At 39.3% G+C, this 23,387-nt stretch overlaps 1 protein-coding gene across 4 annotated transcripts in view; it reads left to right on the top strand.

Moving 5' to 3' along the window:
* Positions 1 to 16,508: 16,508 nt before the first annotated feature.
* The window catches only part of USH2A (usherin), a 372,149-nt gene continuing 365,270 nt past the window's right edge, over positions 16,509 to 23,387 (top strand). For all 4 annotated transcript variants that reach the window (XR_009747198.1, XM_061475268.1, XM_061475270.1 and 1 more), the window contains exons 1-3: positions 16,509 to 16,667; positions 17,044 to 17,723; positions 22,953 to 23,118. Coding sequence is in view for 3 of the 4 variants with exons in the window: in XM_061475268.1 (XP_061331252.1) it covers positions 17,203 to 17,723; positions 22,953 to 23,118 (687 nt within the window). In the remaining variant the exon portion in view is untranslated. The remainder of the gene's footprint in view (positions 16,668 to 17,043; positions 17,724 to 22,952; positions 23,119 to 23,387) is intronic.

Below are 23,387 nucleotides of genomic sequence, written 5' to 3'. Positions count from 1 at the left end.
GTTCTATAGAAATCTGGATTTCATTGTTCTGTGAATATCAGAATTGTTTCATTACTGTATGCAAACACAAATACATGTAAGCTTTATTTCAAGATTAAATATATAATATTTTCGGTTCTTATTGCATACATAATCTGAGACATACATATATATATATATATATATATATACAGGTTGAATCTTCAATATAGATGTTTTTTCAACAGCAGAAACCTTTTGTTACAAATAAAGCAAAAATTCTTTAGCAAAATACCATACATGTGTCACATACTCTGTTCTACAGACTTTTATTTGCTTTTGGTCTTAAATTACATATTTACCTAAATAAAGAGCTGAGGCCAATCTCCTTTTAGGTTAGGGTAGGATGGGCATTGAACTGTGGATGGGGGTGTAGGAGTGATGATCAGATACAACAGAGTGGCTACTTCCGAGTGCACCCAGCTGAGCTCTACTTGCAGGTACCTCTCAGCAGTGCTTAGTGGTGGTGGTCTAAAGGTGAAGAAAATGGTCGTTTCCTCTGTTTGACTTGAGTAAGAAGGTTTGCAAGAGTGGAAATAGGAATTCAGTGCACTGGAGAAAACCTCAAGGTAGAGAACTCGCCTGTAGAGAATTTTAGACTTGAGAAACTTGCAAGGATAAAATATCAGGTGCAAATGTATTGTTTTAACCCATATTAAGGCTTATTTATTTGCCTCCAATATGTTTTTTTTTTCTGCTGTATCTGAGATATATATGTAATAAATCTTTTACAAAGACAGACCCCATGTTGTAACCTTTCTTTTCCCGTTAAAAAATGGATGCTATACTTGCCAATGGGATAAAATTCTCATTTTGATCTCCAGATGCAAATATATACATAAGCCAGGATAAAATATTATCTGTCCTGATCATACAGCCAGTGTCATTCTGGGATAACACCTGCATTTGAGAACTCTTTATATTATTTTTTTCTTTACTGCTCAAGCCTGCTTAGGAAGTTAGCAGGCACCTTGACTTATGGTGAAGGTCTGTCTTTGGCAGAAGTACTGATTTAAATCTTTTGCTCCAGTATATCAGCAGAACTTTCTGTAGTGATGCTGGAAAAAAGATTAGGGAACTGATCTTGCTTTAAAACAAACAAAACCCAAGCAAAAACAACCTCACAAAAAAATAAAAAAAAGAAATGTGGCAAGATTCTGCTCTAAGTGAATCAGTTCTACAATTAAGTTCAAGGTTTGTCTGAAAAAAAATGCCAAGAAAATGAAGGGTGGAAACAAAATCAGTGGAGAAAACCGTGGCAGTAGGCAGGAACCGTGATTTCTTTCATGCAAGTACTATTGCTGAGAAACTGTATATGGGACTGTTCAGGCAAGGTGGAATAAACTTTATGAAGTAATGCAGTATCTATCTGGGAACAGGAAGTCGTTAGCAGCGTTTAACACAAGCTCAAGAGCACAATTTAGGGTTGGGGTATTTTAATTCCTAAGTCAAGCACATTAGAAAACTATATAATAACTATTATTTGCATATAACAAAAGAGAGAGAGAAAACCTTTCAGTCATGAGGCTTTTTCAGGTTTTATCAAAAAACAAAGTGAATGCTACATGACTAAGGGCCAAAATGAAATCTCCTGAAAAGCCCTTTGCTTCCTACTAGGGTGCCAAGGGGAGTTTTTTCACAGCAACAGGCTTGGGGCTCAGTGGGAGCACTGGTGCAGTTACCTTAATTTGGAAAATGTGTACACTGTTAAATGGCAGAGCTCCCTCCCCCAAATACATTTAATTTAGAAATTTCCAAGCAGCTTATCTGCCAACAATCTTTTAATATTCTATTTATTTTTTTATTATCGTTGCTTGGGCTGCTCATATAATCAGATCAAGATCATTAAGCCAAATTTATGATTAAATAGGATAAAACTATTTATTCTTTTTACTCAGCCTATTAATGTTATAGCTTGTGCTGACTAGATGTCGATATTTCAAATGAAGTTACTACATTTTCCAAATATCATAATTATATGAAAAAGCTATATTATCTCATTGTGAGGATTACTTTCCACTACCTTATCTGCCATAATGTCTGCACATATTGGCTTTCAGATTTCCTGGTGCTGCTAACTGCAGACAATTCTCTAAGTCTCCCATCTGGTATGCGCATTAACCTCTACATAGTTTTATTTTGTTCTTTTATTCCTTAAGTCATTGTTAGGGATTTAAGGCACTGTTTCATATATTAGTCAGGCTTTGTGTTTTGCAAACCACAGTATCAAGTCTTTTCTCCTTTAATTGCCCACAGACTGTGCTATGAGAATGTCACAGTGCAAAGCAACTGCCTCGTGATTCTAGGGTGCACTGATGGAAGAGTATTCTTTCGAATATATATTCACCAAAATGTAATTGACTTGAGCACCTATCTCAAAGCTTGCAAACTTTCTGGTCTGGGAGACCTTAAGCTGTGTATTTTCTATGCCAAGCTAGAAGAGACCATGCTAAGATATAGTGTATCTTGCAATTAATCTTAAAAGCTCTGTGGTATTCGATGGTTTTCAAAAGCAAAAGTTGCTTAAATTTGGACTGTTACTCTTGCTAACCTTTTTTGTTTTTTCCAACCCCCTCTCCTTTTAATTGTCTGTGACCTTCAGAGAGGCTTAATCAGAAGTTCACAAAGGTCACAACCAGTGTGATGGGTTTTGTATAAATATAAAAGAAAGCTGAGTTCCTCAGGGAGTCCCTATTGTTTCAGATAGCTGGCCAGTTCCTAAGATGCCAAACAGAGATTTGAGTCCTAGGAAAGGTGACATGACCAGGCTACCTGCAAATAACACCTTCCTAGTGTGGTGCTGAGATTAAGTCCCCTTAAGACAGATGAGTGACCACCCAGCAGTGGAGTAGGTCTGGCTCCAGAAGCAAATGAAAAACATGGCAGTAAAAAACAATTGAATTTTACCCAGAAAATATTTGGTGATGGTCTATTTGAGAGGCTCCCAACTAGTTAGAAAGCAGCAGCATAAACTAGATTCTTAATTTAATCACCCTTTTTATGATGAAAATTTCTAATAAATTTAAAATCCTTTATAAGAATTAGTGCTTCAGTTCACCTCCAAATTGTCTGCTTTCTTCACTTTTTCCCCAATGAAAATTGGGCAGTTTTTTCCTCCTTGCTGACTTCTGTCTTCACCCTGATTCCTCTAGGTTTTTGGGTTTCCTATTCTCTCAACAGCTGGCCTCAATTTCATCATCCAAAACTTCATTTCTCTAGGCAATCAGGCAAATGAATTGTCTTCATCCATGTTTAAAACAAATTCATTCTAAATTAGTCTGTGTCCCTTCAGCGTTAATTTTCCATGACTATTATAGTCATTGAGCTTTATAGCATGAACACAAGCAAATATTAAGTTCGAAGGCTTAAATATTTTCCTGTGAATTTTAAATTGTGGGCTACATCTTCAGCTTTGATTTGAGTCAGTAGGAGTCTTCAAAGCCAAGGGACACTGCTCACATGGTGTGGTGAGAGCAACAGCATTATGTTATCTTGCTGTTAGTTGAAGAGCTGGCCTGTAACTCATCAGAATAAATGGCTCCAAATTATGAATATTAACAACTTTTAAAACAAATTGCTTAAATTACTATGGAAACAAAAATGTTGACTGTAATGAAGTATCACTTCAGCATAGTCCAAAGTAGACATAAATGAGCTGCTTGCTATTTTGATTTGGGATAGCTAGCTGAAAATAATATTTATTGCAATAGTAACCATTTAAATATGAATTGCACTGAAAAACTTTGCAGATGATTCAGAAAATCTGGAAATCTCATATAGCTGTAAGTTTTTAGAACATTTCTTAGATATAGCTAAGATATTACTCCAACATAAGAGAATTCATATGAGGAAATCAGGACCAGAAGCGCTGGCTTGGCAGCTCCTCTGAACTGTTCTCCAAAGGAATCTAATTTAGGTAGACTAAATTACCCCTCAGAAAAAGCCTCTCTTTACTCAGTAAAAAAAGCATATAAACCTATTCATCATGTATTTAAAACTTACAACCTTATTCTACTGCAATCACTTGGTTGAGGCTTATTCCACAGTGCTTAACATTCTCCCTTCATGAATTAGGGTACTGGTAAATATTATCAGGTTGCTTAATGCTTGAAGCAAGCCTCAAGTGAAAAAGGAATGTACAGTAGTGTTAGCTCAGTATTATATATATTTGGAACTGAATAATAGATAAATTTTCATTTCTTGTCTGCTGGTTCATTTTGATCTAGTTTGATTTTGTGACATCGAAGTTATCACTGTGTGGTGCTTGTACCAAGGTGAATTTGAATCAGGATATGTCAAGAGGGAGACAGTAAAAGTATCCAAACAATTTCCATTGGGCAGATCTACTCATCACATAACTTTTTCCCCTTTTGGCTTTCTAAAGAGGGAAGTAAAAGGCTGAGAAAACATGGACTGTATTACTTCTATAGAGATCAGTACTCCACATCCAGGCTAAAGTACGTTGCCAACTTGTCCTTGAATATTTTACTTCTATATTCATTTGCAATACAGTCAAATAAACCCTCAATATTTCCAGGGGGTGGGGGGATATGTGCAGAGGGATAGTTTCTATAATAAAACCTAGTGTTCAATCTGGCAGCTTTAAAAGGAAGAGTTTCAGAATCTTTGAAGTTCCCTATCACGGCTGTCCAGCTGTCATTGTGGACTAACATATCAAACAGGTTCCAGATGATGTTCAGTGATGTTCAGTTTTATTCACATTTGTAAAATGTGTCCTACTTATCAGACTAGTACTCTCTCACATACCCTTGTAACAGCCAGGAGTATTTGGCTTCATGGCGTCATGTGAAGCAAACACTGTGGAGTCCCTGCTCCTCATGCTATTTCAGCTCTCTTTTTATGTGTTGCTGTTGGTGGTTTAGTTCAGCCCTCCATGGTGTATCAATGGACATTCTTAGGAGTTTTATGTGGTGGGTAGAAGTATTGTAAGAGACTGAAATTCTGGTTGTGATGCTGAAGACTAGCAGGCACTCTTTACACAAAGGCTTTTGTAGAAAATGCTCAAAATGAAAAGACTGGGAGTTGGGGTATGGAGCAAGGGGAAGACAAGATGCTGTATCTTGTCAGCTCCCTTTATTTGCCTATAAGGAGATTTCATCTCATCTGAGTCAGAAGGAGCATTGGCAAAGGGAAGAGGCCAAGCCTGATACTGCAAGATGATGTGTATGACTGTGTATGGGTTATGGGGAAAAAACACTTCAGTTTTAATTTTCCTTTCCTTTAACAGATGCTCCACTGCAGCATTATAGAGCAGGAATAAATTTCAAATCACAGATTTCTGTTTTCTCCCTCTTGTTAATTTCTGGACTTCATGTGTGTTTAATTTTTTTCCTGGAAGCAAAACCTTGGAAAACGGTCCTTTGCATTATCTTTACATAAGATAAAGTATGGCAAAAACATCTTAGAAGCAAGGAAGGTAAGAATAATTCCTAAAATCCCATTTAAAATATCCTAAGAGGAAGAATGTCTTTTATAAGTCAGCCCATGGTAAATGAAAAGAATCCTACATTTTGACCAGGGAAAAAGCTGGAACTCTTGTCAGCAGCTGGCTGTGGTCTTCATGTGGCCAGTTCTGCTGTCAGGGGCTGAGTCCCACTAATTTGAGAAGCTGTCAAAAGAGAAATAAGACATCTCCCAGATTGCACACATAATGTCACTTTGACCCTGAACGTTTCAGTTCAGCAGTTGAAATGAGAAAACAGATATAAGACTTAGGCTGGATAACCTGGGCTGTCTTGAGTCACACTCGAGATTCTGAGTCAATACCCTGGGCTACCTCAAAACACTTTGAAGGCTTGAGTCAGCTTCAGGGTTTCTCAGATTCCACTTCTGTTGTACAACTGCTCTAAGTTCAAACACATCTTCCTGGATCATTACTTCCAAACTGAAACTTCTGTAGGGCTGCTGCAGATAGTCACATCAATTTTATGTCCCCCAAACTTTTTGAGACAATTTTGTTGCTGATTCCAGTCAGCTTATACATACAAGGCTGAAAGATGGGACACTTCTGTAATACTGAATTGTAAAGGGAAAATTATTTCCATCCCAAATTGCATTTTATTTTATTTTATTTTTTGATATCCAGGCAAACAATGCCTTATTGTGTAAAATAAACTCAGAAGAATGAATCCTAACTGTGCACTTTCTCTTAGTATGCTAAGTTAGAATGGATTGACAGGGTATCTCCTTTAACCTGTACAGCAGGTTAAGGACACATTTCGTGATGTAGAAATGTGATTTTTAAAGTGCGCTTGCCATAGCTACAAACTGGGTGGCCTTAGTCTGTCCCATGGAAAGCAAATATCATTAGAAATGCAATCTGACGTTCTTCTCATGATACTAGTGAGGTCCCAGTTTTGCTGGCCCTCAGAGAAAATATAGTAGTTGCCAGTACCTTCACCAATATGACTAAATATCAGTATTTTGGTAGTTCCAAAGCATTCTTGTCCTTTGCATGCACTAAAAAGAGGAAGGGAAAAGAAACCAAAAAAAATCCTTAAAGTTGCTTTATACCTTGACTTTAGGTAAAACCAAGTTGGAAATTGTATACAGAACCCAACTGGTACTAGAGAATTGAAAGCCAGCAACAAATTTTGATGGTGTTAGAAATTTTTAAAGCCTTTTCCTTAAGTGGACAGGGATTTTGGTTGCAAGAGTAATCATGGATACTTAGGTCTGCTCTGAAATCACTTAGGTTTGTCCTTTAATTTTAAATTTCCCCAGCAGAATAGAAATTATGATCTGCTCTTTGCCCACAAACAATGAACTGTCAAAGGCTAAAAAACCACCAACCAGTCATCTCTTCATCTGAACCCTGATGCCATTTCTAGCTCTCTTAAAAAGCTAATAAGCCTCAACAGAAGATCAAAGTTCAGTCCTCACAGGGTGGCTAGCAAGATCAGAGCTACAGCAGGGATGGATCTTTGTGAATAGGCCAAGACACCCCCCCAGAAGTTTACAGAATATCAGATTCTATTCTTTGAAGAGTCTTATCTCTAATTAACTGAAACTATGAAGGGATATTACATGCCATTTGTCATTCATAACAGATTTATTTCTGTCGTGGACTACCGAAGTCAGTCTTCAAAAGAGCATGAAGCTTTCAAGCACTTGTTAAGTTTTCCAGCTGTCCACACTAGATTGCTGGCTGGACATAACTGGAAAATTTCAAAATTAATGATATCTTTTTAAACCAAAAATCGTTTCAATTATTGAAAACTTCTGCAGTAGACAACAAAAGTGTCAAAAGGCTGGATGTATGTTGAAATGCTTAGACTACAAGCCATGGAGTATGTATCAGCTGGGTGAATTTTATGACTGGGTGAATTTTTAGCAAGTTTTAAAATTTAAAGTCAATGTTTCTGGGTTTTTTGGTTGACAACTACTCCCTGGATAATTTGGAAAGATTAGCGGAAAAATAATTGTATTTTGAAATCAGTTTCAACAAAAGCAATGTGTATTTTAAGGCCAAATCTATTTTGGTGAGGAGGAAGTAAATGGCACCTTTTAAATATGCAAATAAGATGATTCATGAATAATCATCCCTGAAAACTGGATTGTAATATGAGGCCCCTTGTTTATACTCTGTTATCTTCATGTTATGATATGCTGGTATCTTTGGAGTTACTTGGTAAAATTTATATCATAAATTAGCACCAAGCACGTGAATGACGATGGTTATCACTTCTCTCTATCCCAAACATCCAAATGCCGAAAGGCATAAATACAGGCATGTGTGTGTTTTTGCTCAAGGTGTCCTTGAATAAGAGGATTTAAGCCTCTGTTGCCTGGGCCCAAGCCAAGTCATGTGTCCTGATTGGTCTTGAGGCTTTTCCTGTGAATGCAGCTGTCACTCTCCTTTGCTATGCGTCCTAATAGGATGAGACTTCCCTGTCCAGTCCCTGTTGAAGACTACAAATGTATATTTGAGGCTGTAGGAACCCCTATGTGCTTAGCACCTCTCACTTGACCTCGATGGTATTTAAGAGAAAAATCTCTTAATGATGAGATTTCTAAAATATGTATTAAGCAAATGAGCTTGCTTAAAAATATATACATATATCTTATTTAATGTAAATTACATGCAATTTGCAAGGGGATTGTTGCCTGCTATTTGAACCTTTTCTGTGTGCATGGCTGCATTGTTTTAGCAATATTGATAAATATGAAGCAGTGCCTTTCCTTGTCTTCAGCTATATCAGTGAAAGCATATTGATGCATATACAGTTTATTTCTCTTCCCTTAGGGAAACTGGAGTATTAGGACTTACCTTTCCTCAGAGATTTCAAAGATGAGTCAATTGGACTGTGGCTGTACCAAATTGTTCACAATCTTTTGAATACTGCTGATGAAAATTGCCTTGACATTTGTGCATATTCATTAGAATGGTCATGAAAATGCAGTGATAGTGGCATAAAGTAGCTCTGCTTCACAAAGCAAATGGAATGCATTTTCCTGTTGTTTTGTCTGTTTAGTGACGTACTGTTTCTCTTATGCACACACTCTGTGCCTCTTCCTGTTTTCTGTTGTATCTGTTAAGATCCTGGGCATCATGTGTTGTGCCTTGTCAAGGAGATGTGTGTAATTTCAGGTAGGCTGAGTACAGGCAAGGACAATGTATCATGACTGAGTTCTATCTTTTTCCATCAGTGGTATGACTAATTTAGATATCACTCTTTGACTTACCTAGTAGTTTTTGAGTTCTCTGGGCCTTCCTCCTCTCTAAAGCTCCTGGGAAAGAGAAAGACACCAGGAAGCACAATGTCCTTGGGCTATATACCTAGTTCAAGACCTTCCAGTAATCCTGCCCTTGGAAGGAGACTTTAAGGATCAAATAGTATACAATTTCAGATATGTTTCCTTAAAGCAGACTGAAACTATATAGAAGTTTGCTGTGTTCAGAAGTGTGTTCCTGCTTATACCCTTGTACTCACTTGGTTCCTTGGGTGAGTGGATTCAATCTGCTAAATCCTCTGATTGGAGCAGAACTGCCCATTTGGGCAGCAGTCAGCTGTTAGATCACTTCTGCTGCACCCTCTAGCAGCACCCTTTCCCTCTGATTGTCCTGATATGCTTCCTATGCTGCATCCTTATCTCCCACTGAACATGCTTATCATACTTGCTAGATCTGCATTTATTAAACTAGGCTGCAGTTAAATCAACCTTTCCTCAAAGAGCTACTCCACTGGGAGTTTTATGGAGACAAACAAAAGGACTGTTTCCTCTACAGTCACTTCTCTTACCTCTGCCTCCCTGTGCTGCCACACAGTACTTTGAAGGACTTCCTCGTCTTTCTCCTTTAGAATATCTTTACCAGTAGAGATGCAAATCCATGATTCCTTGCTGTGAGCATTAGATTGTGTTTTCATGTTATTGATCCTATTTCTGTTTCAGCTGATCATTTGGAAAGATTCATAAAATGCAGAGTCCTACTATCAATTTTCCTTTGCCATGGATATTAATTATTGACTGCCCTCTAGCATTTCACAGGACTGGTCTGTTGGAGCATTCAGCCATTATGGTTTGGTTTTTAGCAGTAGATCTTTTTGTTAGTAGCTGAAACTAGTTTTACTGCTAAGTTAAGCACTTCCTTGAACTTCAGAAAAAGAGCTGGTTTTGACATTTGACAGTTAAACTCTGAAGTTTTACTGCACTTGATAATTACTTGGTATTTTGTTCCTTCCTGCACATCTCGTAGTGCTTTGCTAAAATAAGTATCAATCTTCCTGATTTGTAGATAAGGAAACTAAGACATAGGCAAGCACTGTTACTCATTTCTGAGCTCTGATTAGAATTTGGACTGTCTCTTTTGTTTCCTCTTCAGATAACCCCCCTTAATATAGCACCTGGATTTTATTATGAGAAGAATGTAAATTTATTTTATTTAGACTAGCAAATACTTATCCTACCAGTCCAGAAAAGTACAAAATCCTACAGTGTATGCTAATGCTTCTCAGAATAAGGTATAGAATAAGGTGCACAAAATGACTTCATGCAAAAATGTGTATGCGGTTGCACGTTGAAGATAACTGGGAATAATGAACGTCTCAAAGTCAGAATGATGAATAATGTTAATGTGTTTCACTTAGAGGTGGCAGTGTAATGAGCTTAACTCAGTGGCTCTAGGAAGGCTGCTGTCTCCTTAAATGCAACACACTTAAAATTATTCTTGAAGAAAAGTGGTGCCAGGAGCAGAGGAATCACTACTTTAAGGGAAATGTGCATCTGAAAGATGGCACATAATAAAACAGGAGAACTTTTGAGCAGAATAGTACTGAAGATAAAGTTCTTGTTCCATATCTATCTGGAGAGAGGACCTGAAGACAACTGCAGTATGGTTTCCAAGCAGCTGTGTCCCAAGCAGGGCTGAGGCACTAAATTGTTCATGGTTGCTGTAAACTGTCTGAAGAGGTAGCTGTTAGCTGAGAAAGCAATACTGCACTGTGCTGGCATAAGTGAGCTGTAAAGGGGTGGGAGAAAGAGAAGAAAACAAGCCTATACCCAACTTGGTTACTTCTTAGATCCTCATGGAGGGGCACAGATGGAGAGGCAGAAACTGCCTTCTCTATGTCTTGTTGCTTATCAGGGATCTCCCTGGTACAACAGGAAGGGTTTAATTGCTCTTTCTGGCACGGGGAGACCTTGAATGTGTCCTATACAGGAAAGAAGGGCAGTGTGACTGCTCTGGAGTTGATGAAGGTCCTACCACACCATGACTGGGTTTGCTACCCCAGCAGCTACAGCACAGCAATAACCACTTTATGGCTCTGGAGTTTTTTCTCTATGTCTCTCTCTCAGGTCCTATAGAAGACAGAGAGCCTTTGAGAAAAATGATTTACCACAAACTTCAGGAAGAGGTGGGTTCCAGGTGGAAACCTTCAAAGGGGGAAGGGGAACTGAATAGGAGGAGAGAGGGAAAACTAAAGGTGAGAGAATTAGTGAGGATTGTGCTGTGAAGGAGAGGGATATGTTGAAAAGCAGCAGAAGAAACTGGTGGGAAATAAGGATTCTGAGGCAGAAGATAAAGGTTTGAGGGACCTTGATGCTGGTCTGAATACAAACTGGTAAGATCTTTACAAGAGCAAACAGGAGGAAAATGTTTGGGGAAGGAGATGAGTGATTTACTGTAGTGATTTGCTAGAAGCAACAGGAGGAGCAGTGTAATGAAAGTGAATTTAGAAGCTGAAGGAGAATGATATACATGCAGGGATTTGGCAAAAAAAGACTGATGATAAAGTGAAGCATTTTGAGAGCTGTGAAATATGAATTTTCAGGAAGAAAACGCAGAAACTGAAAAATTGCCTAATTACATGAAAATCGGACAAATCCTACTGTTATTTTCCAGTTTTTCAACATGTACATGCTAAATCAAAGTTTCACTGTGTTTTGGAGGGTTTGTGGGTTTTTGTTGTTTTTTTTTTGGTTTTAAGAACAGGAAATCAGTTTTATTTTTTAAAAAAGGGATTTTTTTGAAGAAATGTCATCTTTGGTGAATCTGACACTTGAAATCGGGATTGACTATCTTTTTTTCTCTAATGTCTTAAGTGTGAGTCTTCACAGCATTTCTGCTGGCTGGTTGCAGACTGCTCCTCCTGGCAGAGGAGGAAGCAGTCCACCTCCTCTGCCATTACCTGAGATCTGTGCTGCAGACGCACTGTAATTGTATTCAGAGAAAAGGAGGAAGCTGCTGTTCTAGAAGATCCTCTTTTGGGATGAAATATAAAGTTGGAAGATGTGGAATCATGTTTTGCTGAAAGAAGGCTTGGGGCAAGGAAGGTGAGATCAGCTAGAATGCTCAAGGTTGAGCAGGATGCTTGTTGCTTAATGATGATAAAGCAGAAGAGGATAGAAGGGGTTGCCTGGTATAGCAGCTATGGATTATGCAGCTATGGAATAGCTTAAAGGAGAAGGTTTAAAGGAAAATGAAGAATAAGGTCAGGGATTTGACTGGGAGTCTGGAGAAGGTTTTGGTGATCAGCTGATGAAAACAGAATTGATTAATTAGGTACAGATAATGTACTGAAGGGGTTGAAGGCCAGAGAATGGAGTAGAGAACATTGTTCTGGAGAAAGGGCTAACAAAGGAAAAGAGCTGTTACTTGGATATGTCTTGCACTGGGAACTGACAGGGAAGCACATGATAGATTGGGGTGAGGGGACATGTGGAGAAAATAGCAGATACTGTGGGGAGAATCAAAGTTGATTATGAGGGCCCATGGGTTCCAGCTGTATAGCATGGCCCTTCCTGCCTGGACAGGCCATTATTGCAGCCTACAACAGTCATGCAAAAGAAAGTATGTGTAAAGAAGTCCTGGCAGAGGTTTCCTTTCACTGTACTTGCCATGTGGAGATCTACAGTCTAGGTCAGTGTTTTCAAGTGAAGGAAGACTGTAAAACTTGTTTCCTGAATCTTTCATTTCTGCCTTTCTAGTAACAAAGAAAGTTTTTAGCACTAAAATAAGCAATGTGATGTACTGTACTTCTAAAGCTGTTAAAAGGCTCTTAACAGCTCTATAAAATACTTGCCGCCTCCTCCTGTGGTTTCAGAGACTTTTACTCCAGTATTTATTTCACTGGCTTATACAGAATTTCCTCCCCTTTAAAGCAGAAGTTGTTAATTATACCTAGGTTGTCATGATCAACTCCCCTCCAGCTATTAAAATGTACTTGCTTTGTAGTTTTATTATTACTTGCAAAATACTGGGAAAAATAATTTTTGTTAGACAGTTAAATTTGAAATAAATATTGACTCAGCTATGTAAATGGATCTTTTATGTTAATTTCCTGCAAATATTACAATGGTGTAGTTTTACAAGAAAAAACACTCATAAAAGCAAGTCTTTATTCACTGAAAGCAAATATTGTATTGTATGCTTGAACGTAATCTTTGCAAGTCATGCTGCATGGGCTAGTCTCCATAGGTCACCTCATGCAACAGCCAAAACAGTATCATGTGTCTGGTCAGTACCGAGGGTAGTAACGCACTGGAACGGGTTGCTCAAGGAAGTTGTGAACGCTCCATCCCTGGCAATGTTCAATGCCAGGCTGGATGGAGTCTTGGGTGACATGGTTTAGTATAAGGTGTCCCTGCCCATGGCAGGCGGGTTGGAACTGGATGATCTTAATGTCCTTTCCAACCCTAACTATTCTATGATTCTACAGATACACCCTTATATTGGTATAAGGTGTTTGCAGAACATGATATAAATAGAAACTTTTAATATATTTCAAAATTCTTCAGTTTTTCAGAATTCTTTATGAACAGAAGGCAAAATTGCTGAACAAATTAGTTGTCAGACTTTGCTCAGCACTAATTAAAAATCTTATTTAAAAGCTATTGTGAGGGTGCAGAGCACCCATGGTGTTTTGGGGAGTGAAATAGATTATTTGAATTTCTACCTCAACAGTTCCAGGCATCATGATTCTAAGGAAAGGAAATATTTTAAGTTTCAACTTGGTATTGTATTGTATAAAACATGCATGTGCAACTGTACACTGTTTGTGCAGACTAGTTCTGTATTATTGGAGTTCTGAGTAAGTATATTGCTGTGTTCCTTGTCTCCATCCTTTATTTTAACCACCCCCCACCCCACCAGATTATCACTGTTACAAAGTCAAGCACACTAAAGTTTGAAAATGGTGGTGTTAAGTTTTCCCTGTATGCAAACTTAATTAGTCCCTGTGGTTTTGCCATCTCTGATAAGATGTTCCACCTACCTCCACTGTGCATGTGGAAATTGGTATTTTTGAAGGCTTATAACTTGATATAGAAAGATGACTTCTCATATGAAATCCCCACTTCAGACCATACAGATTTCACCTACATGGTCTTCAAAATTTCCCAGTCAAGGCACAGGCTGCTGTATAATAAACCATCTCTATGGTTTCTTTTTCTTAGTAACCTGCCCCAACCTCCTAGAGGAGTCAATGGGTCCTGAACCTCTACTAACCACGGGTTGAGAAAACAGCTAGTGTGGAATGCTCTTTTGGATTATGCTATCTGCCATGAATAGGGTGTTGGATCATTAGGATCAGGCTCCCAGTTATGTCAATTTTCTGATGCAGGTCAGATTCTCCAGTGGCATCTGAGTGGCTTAGAGCACCCCAGTGGCTATTGGAGGCTTTCTTTTCTGATGAAATGAGCAGTTGTAACTAAAAGCTTGAAGCATTTGAATTAGGTCATTTTCCTTGTGCCACAATTCTAAATCTGTTAAATGGGCATAAAATTCTCCATGAGAATTCATTGCATAATACTAGCACACATTTTTTGCCTGGTAGGATTCCCTGTTTTCGTGTATATGTATTAAAAAGCCTTCAAAACACTCCTGTGGACAGGATCCATAATATTTCCTGCAAAATCACTCTGTGTGTTTGTTTGTGGTACAGTTTATATTGCATGCCTGCTCCTGGTCGCAAAGACATTTGGAAGTTTTCTTATCTTTTAACCTCTTGCGGGTAGTTTATTCATTATACTCCTGATGAACAATAGTGTAACTTGCAAAGATGCAGGGATCCTTGGCCTGGGTAATTGGGCTATTGTCCTGCCATGTGGTTTTGCAAGTCTTGTACTGTTGACTTGTGTGTGTGAATGAAATACGCAAAGGGAAAAATCGTGATCTCTGCTGGGCTGGTTATCTTTGGGGATAGAGAGTGTGATACGAGGCAGGACCATTTTCCCAAACTGAGCACTGACTGAAAGATGCTACGGTGTACTTTGGAGGTGGTGGTGCCGTCAAGTGTTTGTAGAGAGTGCATTTTGTGATGAACGTACTCTGAATTTCCTTTTGGATACCTGTTAGACCTGCAAAGATTCCTGGAGCAGGCCTTCCTGGCTGCTAGAAAGAGGTGGTCAGACCAAAACCTGATTTTTTTAACAGACTGGGAATGCCAAGAAATAGACACAAGTCACAATGTAGCCACTTGGTAAGTCCCACTATTGACAGGTTCATGCTCCATGACTCGTAGGTGTTCCTATCTTGTTTGATGTCCGAAGATGGGACCTAATGTCTGTTCTCTCTCCACTGTGTTCTGCAAGACCTGGTTTGTTCTTGACGTGCAAACAGCTCTTATCATCATACTGTTGATGGCACTGTGGTAGCCTGTAGTCTAACTGTATTTATCTAGAAATGCTTTATGTGCTGTGGTGTTGCACCATGTCTCAGACTGATGTTTCCTCCCCACCCCTTCTGTAGTAAACTAAATTCTTTACATTCCCTGAAGTATTCAAATGTAATTCTGACAACAGAGCTATGATCTTTAATGACTCTCAGAACATGAAAATATGGCCAAGTTACTGAAGACACCTTACCAAGAATTGCTATTTATCTTTTATGACCTCAGGAAAAAAGATCTGTGTTAAAGCAGAGATGTTCCAGGAATGGTGGAGGAGTCTGTTTGATGCAGGATGAAGGGCTTGTTAAAATGCATTGAGTTATTTCTTAGCAACTGTATACATTGCCAAAGAGTTTTGTTAATGTGCAGCTGGTGAAAGTCCAAACATGCTAAGGTGACAAGTTACTGGAGGCTATTTCAATGAAATTGTCAGGAAAGATACCAGCCAGGTTGCAGCTCTTGCAACTTCCATAATAAAGATTAAATTTATAGATGCTTTATATATCCTCAGGGGATGTATTAATTGGTGCTTCTCTGTCTAGAAATACATATAAACAACCTATTGTAGCTCAGGCTCAGCTCACTGATGACAACTTTGCAGCTTGTTTATGCCTGCTTTGCATTAAGGTACCAAAGAGAGAAATGAAGTTTATGTCAAAAATGTCTGAAGGTCCTGACAACGTTTTTTTTTTTTTGTTTTTTTTTGTTTTTTTTTGTTTTTTTTCCCTGCAGGAAGTATAGCACGATACTTCCCTTGTTCGAGCTCTCTGTTGGGTCTCACACTTCAAACTCCCACCGTAGTTTCAGCATATAAAAGTAACTGGTTCCCCTTTCTCTACCAGGCAAAAGGCTGACCCTGGGAAGACCGGACCCCCACACAACCAATCCTTGCTTCAAGGACTTCACCGGGCCAGGCTGGTGGAGGTTTCGCACCCCCAAAACGACACCGCCGCTCCTGCTGCCCGAAGCCGGTTTAAATATTTCATGCCGCGGGCCGCCCTTCTGGGTGCGTGTAAAACTAAGCCGGGCCCGGGGGAGGAGGGAAGGAGCTGGTTGCTGCTGCCGCTTTAAACCGCGGGGGGAGGGCGGGGGCCGGTAGGGCCCGGGCCGCGGCGTTAGCGGGCGGAGTGTCCGCGGAGAGCCGCTGGGCACCGCTGGGCACCGCTGGGCACCGGGCCACTGTCTACGCTCCTCTAGCAGGCGGAGTACATGACGGTAAATGAACTTCTTTATCGGCTACCTTCGCGCTGTTCGCCCGCCGGCCCTGCCGATCAGCCCCGGCGCAGGCTTTCTCTATTAGTAAGCAGATGGGGAACGTGGTTTTAATCGGCTTTGCCGAGGGCTGGAAGGAGCCGCGTGGTGCGGTGGGCAGTGGGGTAGGGGGACGATAGGTACATGGCTAGGGGCTCGGCCGTTGTTCCCGGTCGCCCCTCGGGAGCGGAGGGCAGGGGGTGTCCCTGGAATTGCGCGGTGGGGATGGTGCCGGGCAGCTCCCAGGTAGCGGTGTAAAGCTGAGAGGTAAGCGCTGGGGGCTCCTAAAAGATGTGAGACTCAACCAGCTAGCTCGAAACCGTCAGGAAAGCCGTTCAGAGGTTGAAGTTTCATGCTGTGGTTTGCTGCCTTGCACTGTACTTGTTACCTTAGCGCGCAAATGTGAGTGTTGGCCTCATGATGCCATGGATCTGGGATAAGCTGGGCTGGGCTGTGTGAGCATGTGCAGGCTCGAGCTGGCCTAGTCCCAGCGCCTTTGCTTAGAGAGATGTCTTATCCACAGCCAGCAAAGGTGTGCTGGCTGAAATTTGGAATCGGGATTCAAGCCCTAGTGGGGCATTGCTTTTGTTGGTGGAAAAGGGCACGTTCCTCCCATGGACTGTCTGTCTTCTGTGGTTTGCAGATACCTGCTGTCACCCACGTGTGTTTCGCTGACCAGAAGACATAGATGTCCTTTGTGACTGAGTCCTTGCATGAGCGTTCTGAAGATGAAAACCTACATAAACTCGTAAAGCGTACCACCTGAGAACATTGCTACCGACATGGACATCGTTATTTATTTATGGATGCTTTAATCAGGAGGAGCTTTTTTGTAAACATGAATTGCTGGGCTCTTTCTTTGAGGTGTCGTTTCTTGTTTCATGCTATTGAAATATTAATCTTAACTTATTATGACTCCTTTGTGTTGGTCAGCTCTCAGGGACATTTCCCTAGGCTTGAAAATGTGGGAGCTTTCAAGAACGTGTCAATCATGCCAACAGAAGCCACTTGTGGGCTGCCAGAACGAAGTTCTTTTTGTCATAGCTCAGTAGCTATTGAAAGTATTCTGTCCTGCACCCGGAGGTTTTGTGTTCAGGAATGCCCATACAGGTCATCGCCTTCTTCCTACAAACTGCTTCTTTCAGAAGGCCTTGGCACCTGTATCACAGAGGACAAAAGAGACTTGCATCCAGGGTCCTTCAGCAACGCTTCCAGCTTTATTTTTCATAATCAGAAGGATTGCTTCTCTACTCCCCATTCTCTGAGGCTTGCAGCTTCATTTACGTTAACTGTATGGTTGAAACCTGAGCAAGAAGGTGTAATGTAAGTAGTGTTGAAGGTATTTACTTTCCTGGTGCTCTTAAACCCCAGCTCAACGGTTGTTGTAGTCATGGTTGTTATTAGCAAGATATTTAGAATTTTAAAAGGTACAGTGAGAAATTGTGATGTTTTAAAGCTGTATTTAGTTTGGGGTCTTCGTAAATGTCAAGACAAGTAGGGTCAGTTAAAGTGGCATTGACTCAGATGATAGTCCAGTTGCTCTCAGTGGGGATTATTCATACATAATGTGAATGTCTGTCCTTAAGAATCTAAATTTGCATTTCTAACTCTCATTCCTTCTTCTAAAAGCTGCTAGGAAAAACATGTTGTTAGGGATTTGTGGTGTTGCTGCTTTCGTGATGGAAAAAAGGTTCTAAAACTTTAGGAATCCCTCAACACAAGCTTACTTCTTGAAAACAAACAAGGAAACCTCCCACATCTTCCACAATTAATATATACTTTATTCTGGTTTTTATTTTTTTTTATTTTTTTTTATTTCTAAAATGAAGAGTGATCATATCTTTTCTGGAAGATTTGGTGTATGTTGGTTGAACAAGAGATTCTGTTACTAATTTTAACAAAGGATTCCAGTATTCAAGCTGCTAGTGAAGTTTCACTAGGTGTTTATGAAATAGACGTAGCTAAGCATGCTCCCTCTCTTATGCCTACATATCGTGTTTTCAGCAAATATTGCTTTATAAGCTTCAGTTTGACTGTGCCTTCGTTACTATAATGTAAGACTTGCAAAATCCTGCAAAAGAACTTCTCTTCATCTGCCACAAAATGCAGGGCCTCTTCTTTTTTACTCTGATTGTGCAGATCCTCTTCAAAGTGAAGCACACAAAAAACATAGTATGTTTCGTCAGAGTATGTTCCTTCAAAAACAGAAGGTTTTGAACTTACGCTCATAATTTATTCTTTGAATGAAAGCAATGATATGCTCTGTTGTTGCATTCTTGATACTTATTTTGCATGCTGCCATGGAATAGTATGTCGTCTGGGGGTATGAAATCATCAGAAACAGTAGAAGTGTCTAAATTTATAATGATATATGCAAAATTATAGTCTTTTTAGGCAGGGATAATTAATAAAATCCACCTAGCTGTATGGATTTGGTTATGGTTATGGAAGGGAAATAAATGACATCTGCATAGCAGAAGTGTCTTTAGTTTGAGCTTAAGTTAAATCAGGTCAGCTGAAGGTATGTGTAAAGGTATCTCTGAAGCTTTGACCTAGTGTCTTTTCTAGACAGCATTTTCTATAGAGTGGTTGAATCGTGAATGTCAGGGAGCCCATTCCTGGGCTAGTCTATGCCATGAGTTCATGTCCATACATGTGCAGCGTATCAGTCTTGTTCAGCAGAGCATATGCCTAACTTGAAGCAGAAATATTCTGCTAATTTCCAAGCAAGCTGTTGTAGTGATTTGTTGAAGGAGATATGTGAAACTCTTTTGTCAATGGGATAGACTTTTGCTTGCATGGAGCCTAAAACAATTGAATATATGTTCTTAGTTTCAAATGATGAAGGGCTGTGCAGAAACCACTACTGATGTCTGATTATCCATGGACTAGTGTAAAACATTAGCCTCCAATTGCTACTGTGTTAATAATTACACAATGTACATATTCCTGTTCAGTGGGTTTTATAGATGACTTTAAAATCTAAATGTTTTTATTCAGTTTTTATAATAGACCACTTAATTCTTCCTTGTGAGTTTGCTGCTACTCAACATGTATGAAATGACAATGGTAGAAATGACAGGTAGAACCTGGTCCTGAAAAACTGAACTTGGACAACAGTTATTCCAGTGGTCAAGATGATATGCCACTGTCCACACTCTGTTCACAGAAAGAAGCATGTTAATTTTTGTTTCTTCATGAAAGGAGTACAGAGCTCCAGTGTTGGTGAAATGGTAATTGTGCATGAATAGTCATTGAAGCTTGATTTGGAAGACATCCTACAAAAGAGAAACGGTTTAACAGCAAACTAAGATGTCTTTCCTTTTATTATACTGGTTTAGTGAGTTCTTCAGGTTGGCAAAAGGAGTTTGACTTACCTGATGTCCTACACTTTGCACTTTCTGATGGGGAATTGTCTCTGTTAGATATCATTTGTGAGACCTTTTAAACCCCATTATCACAGCAGAGGGAATTCACAGAGCTTGGACTCATTCTAACAAAGTCTTTGTGCTGCCACCAAAGCACTAGGAAAGTGAACCAGAACCAGCTGTTCACATGACCAGTAGAATATTTGTAAGTTTAACAAGGTATTTTGCTTACTGCAGAGTGCTCTTGAACCAAATACAGCAGATCCATAGTTTTTGGACGTGCTATAATAATGTTTCTTCGTGCTGAATGTTGCATGGTCTGGGTGCTAGAGAGCATTGAGGAAAAAGTGTTGCTCTATAGTATCCCATTGTGCCCTTGTAAAGACTGACATTTCTGTTAGGCATGTGCTCATGTAAGAGAACAGCGTTTTGTTTTTTTCTTTTTTGCAAGAAGCTACTGTGCTGACTGAAGTGAGAGATACTGATGTGAGGATCCAAAGTCTGAAGGCCCTTTAAAGACCATGACATTCCGGGGAAGCAAAGATACGTGGATAATTAAAGGCACCAAGAATTTTCTTCATCAATTTCATAGACTGAGGTTTCTTATGTGAACCTGGGAATTAATGCACTTTCATACAAAGAGAGAGTAAAGTCAGGTCATGTTGCAGTCCTAATGTTCTTCTAAGATGTATAGTATAGATATTTGTAGGTATGCTTTCAAGTCGCTGCATACTGGAAATACTGAAGAAAAACAAAGAGAATGGCGAGAAACCACTGACATTTGTACTCCAGTGTTTAAATTTACTTTCCCTTTAGGCAGTAAGTGTGATAAAAAAGCAGAGCTCTTGTCCCTGAATTTTATTCTTTCCTCATGCTTCCTTTTTTCACTGCACGCACTTATCAGTTAATATAAATGCATTCAGTAAGCCTGTGTGTGGCCTGTAAGTAAGCCTTAGCACAATATAGGAAATGGTATATGATGATAACCCTTTACAATGAAATAGGAGAAGAATATGAGTAGAAGTTTAGCACATATGAGTAATCATTACGGGTAGTTTATACCAATTTAGTGTGAACTGGGCTAACTGGGAGTTAGATGACCAGAAATGAGCTGGGGCCTTTTGCAGGCAGAAGGGTCAGGGGAATGGCCTGACTGTGAAGTGGGCAGTAGATGTAATTTTGTTAATGTCATCTAAAGGACTAAAGTCATGTCCTATTACTTTAGTCAGATGTACTACATTAGGAATTAGACTGAAACGGGGATTTTCCTTAAGATAGTGTAGGTCTGCTTTTGAACCCACAGAGATGTTCTCATTTGCAAGTGGTCCAGTTATTGTATTGGGATTACCAGTGCAGCCATGTTAGATTCTCTAGACTGTTTTTCTCTCTGAAAGTTGACCAAGCAGATTTGCACTGTATGTTTCTCCTTCCTCCAAACCCACCATTATGTAGTCAGGGATTGGTTCTGTGGGGCTGCAGGTTCCCAGAAGCTGGACTTCACAAAGAACTGTGGTTTCTCTCTAAAATCAGGGCTGGAATGGAATATTGTGCTCAGTCACAAGTAACTCTTATGTCCATTTCACCTATGTTAGCCCTAGTTTGGGTCTTTTCTTTTTCTTTTCCTCCCCGCACCTTCCCTTCTCTGTTTTCTGCCTCTTGTTTTGTTTTTTTTTTTTTTCTTTTAGTAGCAAGTCACAGTTCACATTTGTTCTTTCCAGTTTTCAAAGTGATGTACATCAAGGTCACTTCCCTTAAAGTCATGACACCTTTGGGGATAAAAACAATGTGAGGATGCTTGTTTTAGATAACCAAAATAAACAAAAACCTGGATTATCCAATTATTGTTTATCCAGGAACTGGGTAAATCCAGTTCCTAAATATTTTGCTACTTAGCTGAGCCTTCTCTCACATTTATTATCTAACAAAACTACCATGTTTACAACCAAACAAAATGTTGAAAAGGCCAGTCGACAATATATGAAGAAACATGGTTTTAGTAAGGCTTGGAAAACAGAGGTCTGCAAGTTGTTTTGTTGTCAACATATCAGAAGACTGAAATGGTAACAGTTAAGATGAATGAATTTTTCTCTTGCATTTAAGGGTGAATTAGGGAATAATGGCAGTATCAAAGAACAGCCTTTTTGATAATTTTATAAATACATAGTAAGTGAAGATGCTCATCAGTAGATAAGTGTTTTGTTCTTTTGGATTATATCTAAGTAAATCTTGGTCTCATGCAAATTTTATATGCTGCTCTCTTGTGACAGTGCACTAATTTAGTCTGGTGTAACTGTTAAGATATTTGACTTTTCATGGGTCAGTAATTGAGGACTGGGTTTCTCAAGCAGCTGAATTGGGAATGCAGAACTTAATCATTTTTGTTGTACTGATGATGACCTTAATAAAATAGATCACTGTTTCACAAGCATATATAGCCTATGCTTTCTCAGGAGCCTTGACATCATGCTGATTGGATTGGCAAAAATATTTAATCAGCTAGATATGCAGTGTTGGGTTGCTATGAATGGTATTCTTTGTACCTTACATGTTAGCAATGTATTTGGTATTGATGTGAAATCTTTGTGTGTGTGTGTGTGTGTGAGAGAGAGAGAGAGAGAGAAAAAAAAAAACAAACTAACAAGCCTCTTGCTCTGGTTTTCTTAGGTTAGAGAAAGACTTTGTCAAAGCGAGAGTGTAGGGGAAGCTGCTGCCTTACCTGGGCAGATTTGGTGGAAAGATGGAGCACTTATTTCCAGAACATGTAAAAAACAAATGAAGTGTCTCCACAGAATGTACTGCATTGCACAGCTTTGTATGAAAAGCACAGCAGAGACCTGTGCAGTGCTGGCCAGCCACTGTGGTTTCCATCATTGAACCCTAAAGAAAGGAGCCGAAGTGGACCCCTCTTTCACCCCCAGGTGAACTGGGGTTGCATACACTAAATATAAAACCAAATAAAAATAAATCTCAGATTAAGACAGAGAAAATATCTTTGTTAAAGTTATTTTACACTTGGTACATCCTGTGACTTTCACTGTCATTGAGCATCTTCTCAAGAGCTGTATTTTTAATGCTTATTTTAATACGTTCTGGTTAACATCACTTTACAGGATAGCACCTTGGCAAGAATGTGTATATGTGTGTTCCTCTGACCTTATGTTATTTTTCTTGGTTATTTCCAAAGGTGTGTAATAGAAAAGGCTATTGATGGGCAGACTGTGTTCAAACTCACAATCTCTGAGAAAGAGGCCATGTTTTATTATCGCACAGTAAATGGTTTGCAGCCACCAATAAAAGTAATGACACTGGGGAGAATTCTTGTGAAGAAATGGATTCATCTTAGTGTACAGGTGAGTAAAATAAAAACCATTTAATATTTGTTGAAATACAACATTTGTGTGAGTGCTATAACTGTATAAATATAAAAAGGTAAATTGGGGGATGTAAATGAGAACTCTTGAGTCTTGGAGATAAGTATCTTGGTTTGGGAACTCATTTTGAGGCCATTGATAATTTAGCACTGAAAATAAATGCTGTACACAGTCTTCTGAACAAACGAGACTGAAAATTCTCACTCTTTAGAACACAAGCATTTGAGGTGAAGAAAAGCTACCTATTT

The sequence above is a fragment of the Pezoporus flaviventris genome, unplaced genomic scaffold (genome assembly GCF_033815535.1).
Source record: "Pezoporus flaviventris isolate CSIRO_AGI_PZ_B2104156 unplaced genomic scaffold, CSIRO_AGI_Pfla_v1 ptg000083l, whole genome shotgun sequence".
Taxonomy (NCBI): Eukaryota; Metazoa; Chordata; class Aves; order Psittaciformes; family Psittacidae; genus Pezoporus; species Pezoporus flaviventris.
This window is presented reverse-complemented; position numbering and strand designations above follow the sequence as displayed.